The 3,015-nt window shown below is 58.6% G+C and overlaps 1 protein-coding gene across 1 annotated transcript in view; it reads right to left on the bottom strand.

The window, feature by feature from the left end:
• Window positions 1-2,794, bottom strand: part of LOC130581076 (uncharacterized) — a 6,556-nt gene extending 3,762 nt beyond the window's left edge. Inside the window, exons 1-5 of the mRNA XM_057378967.1 lie at window positions 2,564-2,794; window positions 2,231-2,335; window positions 1,700-1,744; window positions 312-420; window positions 159-174 (exon numbers count right to left, since the gene is read on the bottom strand). Coding sequence (XP_057234950.1) covers window positions 159-174; window positions 312-420; window positions 1,700-1,744; window positions 2,231-2,335; window positions 2,564-2,794 — 506 coding nt within the window. The remainder of the gene's footprint in view (window positions 1-158; window positions 175-311; window positions 421-1,699; window positions 1,745-2,230; window positions 2,336-2,563) is intronic.
• Between the last annotated feature and the right edge of the window lie 221 nt (window positions 2,795-3,015).

Raw genomic sequence — 3,015 nt, 5'->3', positions numbered from 1 at the left:
TCCGTCCCATGTCACTTTGTCCCATGTCACTCTGTCCCATGTCATTTGGCACTGGGGAGCCGTTTGCACTCTGCTCGTGCAAATCCTTCCCCCTGGCCTTGGAGGACTGAGGGCTGACAGGCCGGCTGTCCCCATGCTTTGATGTGGGTGACCTGGACCTTTCCGCGAGGATAACTGGAAGAAGAGACCAGAGGGAGCATGCCAGGGTCAGGGAAGCCTGGAGGAACATGGCTGGGGGAAAAGCCAGCAGTCTGCAGGCCCCTGCCCAGCCTGCTGTGCCCTCCACTCTCCCCAGCTGTGTCCCCAAGTACTTTCATTGCCGATGACAATCAGCCCTGGGTCATTCCATGTGCGTGTGCGCTTGGGGCCGGCCTCCTCCTCCCAGTCCGAGTCATCTGGTCCTTCGCCCATCAGTTCTGCCTGGGAAGGAGAGGATGGACTGCTTGTAAYATTGGGTTGCATTCAGCATTCCCAAGCCAGCCTCCAAGCCCAGCTCTTCCTGKGGAAACTGAGGCACAGATCCACCATCTCCCCCGTGGATGCTCAGCATCACCCCCCTAGCCTTGCTTCCCTCTCAGCATCTTCTCTCAAGGCTGAACAGCCCCAGCTCCCTCAGCCTTTCCCCAGCACAGAGATGCTCCAGTCCCCATCTTTGTGGCCCTACACAGGACCCGCTCCAGGAGCTCTGTGTCACCAGGGCTGAGCAGAGGGGCAGGATCACTGCCTGAGCTGCTGGAAATGCTCTTCCTAACGCACCCCAGGACACCAGTGCCCTTCTGGCCGTGGACAGCTCATTGTTCACCAGGACCCCCAGCTCCTTCCCCACAGAGCTGCTTTTCCAGCCGGTCAGTCCTGGTCTGTGCTGGTGCCTGGGGTTGTTCCTCCCCAGGTGCAGGACCCTGCACTTGCCTTTGCTGAACTTCAAACTGTTTCTCCCCAGCCCTTTGGGCACCTCTGYGCCCATGGTTTCAGCAGCCAACCGAGGGGATTGGCAAACACTCAACTGACAGCATCTAATACAACATTTACGCATTCTTCCCTCTAGCAATGGGATTCAATATTCCAGACCTGCCCCATAACATCCCTCTGCTGTCCCCTGATCCCAGCCACCACTCCAGAGAGGCCTGTAGGGCAGGGAGCCATGATCCTGCCTGATGCTGAGCAAGGAGGGGCTGTGGTGGGATGTCAATGCAGCCTGRCCCCAGGGAGGTACCAGCTCCAGCTGTTTCTCCCACCACCCTGAGCATGGTCCTTTCCTAAGCAGCAAACATGCTGTGGGTGCACATTAACCAAGGCTGAGCCTGTGCCAGGTCCTGCTCCTGGTGGGATGTGCAGGGAACAGGAGTCCTGAGCAGCCTCAGCAGAGGCACCRCGTTGTGCAGTGGCTGGAGGTGTTGGGGGCTGCGATCCTGCTCCACTGGACCTTGGCCTCCTCCTCCTCCTCCTGCTCTCCTGCCCACCAGGAACTCCTCCAGCACATCCCAGCACATGCCAGCACACCATGTTGCTCACCTCCCCTGGGGCTGGGGAGARCTTCAGCCTCTTTTGAAGCCTTTTTTTGGAAGGAAGGCATCAGAGCCACCCGTGTGACTGGGGGCAGGATGGGATCCAGAGGAATGTTGGCCCCCCAGCACTGCTGGGGACCATGCCCTGGTTTGGGGGGACCCCCCGTTGGAGCAAGGTGTGCTCAAGGACATACCAACAGCTGTCTGCGGAGCTCATCCAGCATTTTTTGGAGGTTGTCCTGGAGTAGAGAAAGCATAGGGACAGGAATCAGAACACARGAGAGGGATTTAAAAGGATCATCTCCAAATTAACTCAGCCACCAGGCAGAGGGACCCTGGACAGKGTTATGCCGARTGGCTGTGGCTGTATTGCACAGGCKGATCTTTGTCTCCCTTCCTTCCCAGGACCCAGGTTACTTTTTTGATGGCTCTTTAGTTCACAAATGCCTCAGGAGCCCTGGCTGAGGGCTGAGGGTAGATCTCTACCACCAGCCTGACCTGCAGGCAGTGGTGCCTTTCTGCCCTCCCTGGGCCAGTGCTGGCAGAAGGAAAATGGGGGGCTCTGGGTGAGTTGGGCTGAATTCCCATGTTCCACTCCAGGACATGCTCCACACTCTTCCCTCCTGGTGCCCTTCACACTGGGAGCCTCCAAGGGCTGCAAGAGGGCAGAGGCAGCAGGGCAGCACAGTGAGAGGCAGCTCCTGGGGACACTGGTGGCAACTCACCGGGTCAAAAGTCTCCTGCATCTTCTGCAGGCTCTCTGACATGCGAGACTGCTCCTCCTTCATCTCACCGAACTGCCCATGGAGATCCTGGCAAAGACCCCTGATCTAGGAGAGGGGGATGGCTGGGTGAGCCCCAGGGCAGGGTCCCTGGGGCCCAGCTCCTTTGTCCCCACCGTGGTCTGCACAGAGCTGGTCAGTGCCTGACCCGGCCAGGCTGGACAGGGCACTGCAGGCAGGGCTTGGCCTTCAGCACATCCTCAGCAGCACGAGGGGTGCAGACCCCAGAGAAGGAGCAGTTCTGAGGGAGCACCCTGGGCTGGGAAGAGCCTCTACCTCAGCGATTGCTTTTTCATTAGCTTCCACTCTCTGCTTTAAATCATCAAGGATAGAGACTCCTCCCTCCCCCTCCACTGGCTCCCCGTTCTCCTGGACGAGCAGATCCTGCAGGCCCAGTTGCACAAGCATTGCTTTCAGGAGGTTGCGCAGTTGCTCGAAGTCGATGGGTTCAGTCTTTGGTGACCCGATGGCAGAATCCAGCATCTGGCCCAGGGTGATAGTCTCCATTGCTGCTGTGACCTGTCCAGAAGCACAGAACTGCCATGAACAGGACACTCCTGTGCTATTGCTCCAGAGAGGAGCAGGTAGGGTGAGCTGGCAGGAGGTCGTAGAAGGAGAAAGAGGTGCACAGCCGGCAGGCTCCTTCCTCTTTGGGTCTCCTCCTTGCTCTGGAACCTGTGCCAGTTGTGTCCCTCTATGGTGTYCCCTTTCCTGGCAGAGTGCCCATT

This window comes from Malurus melanocephalus, unplaced genomic scaffold (assembly GCF_030028575.1).
Source record: "Malurus melanocephalus ecotype Western Australia unplaced genomic scaffold, MMel_1.1 scaffold_381, whole genome shotgun sequence".
Lineage (NCBI taxonomy): Eukaryota > Metazoa > Chordata > Aves > Passeriformes > Maluridae > Malurus > Malurus melanocephalus.
This window is presented reverse-complemented; position numbering and strand designations above follow the sequence as displayed.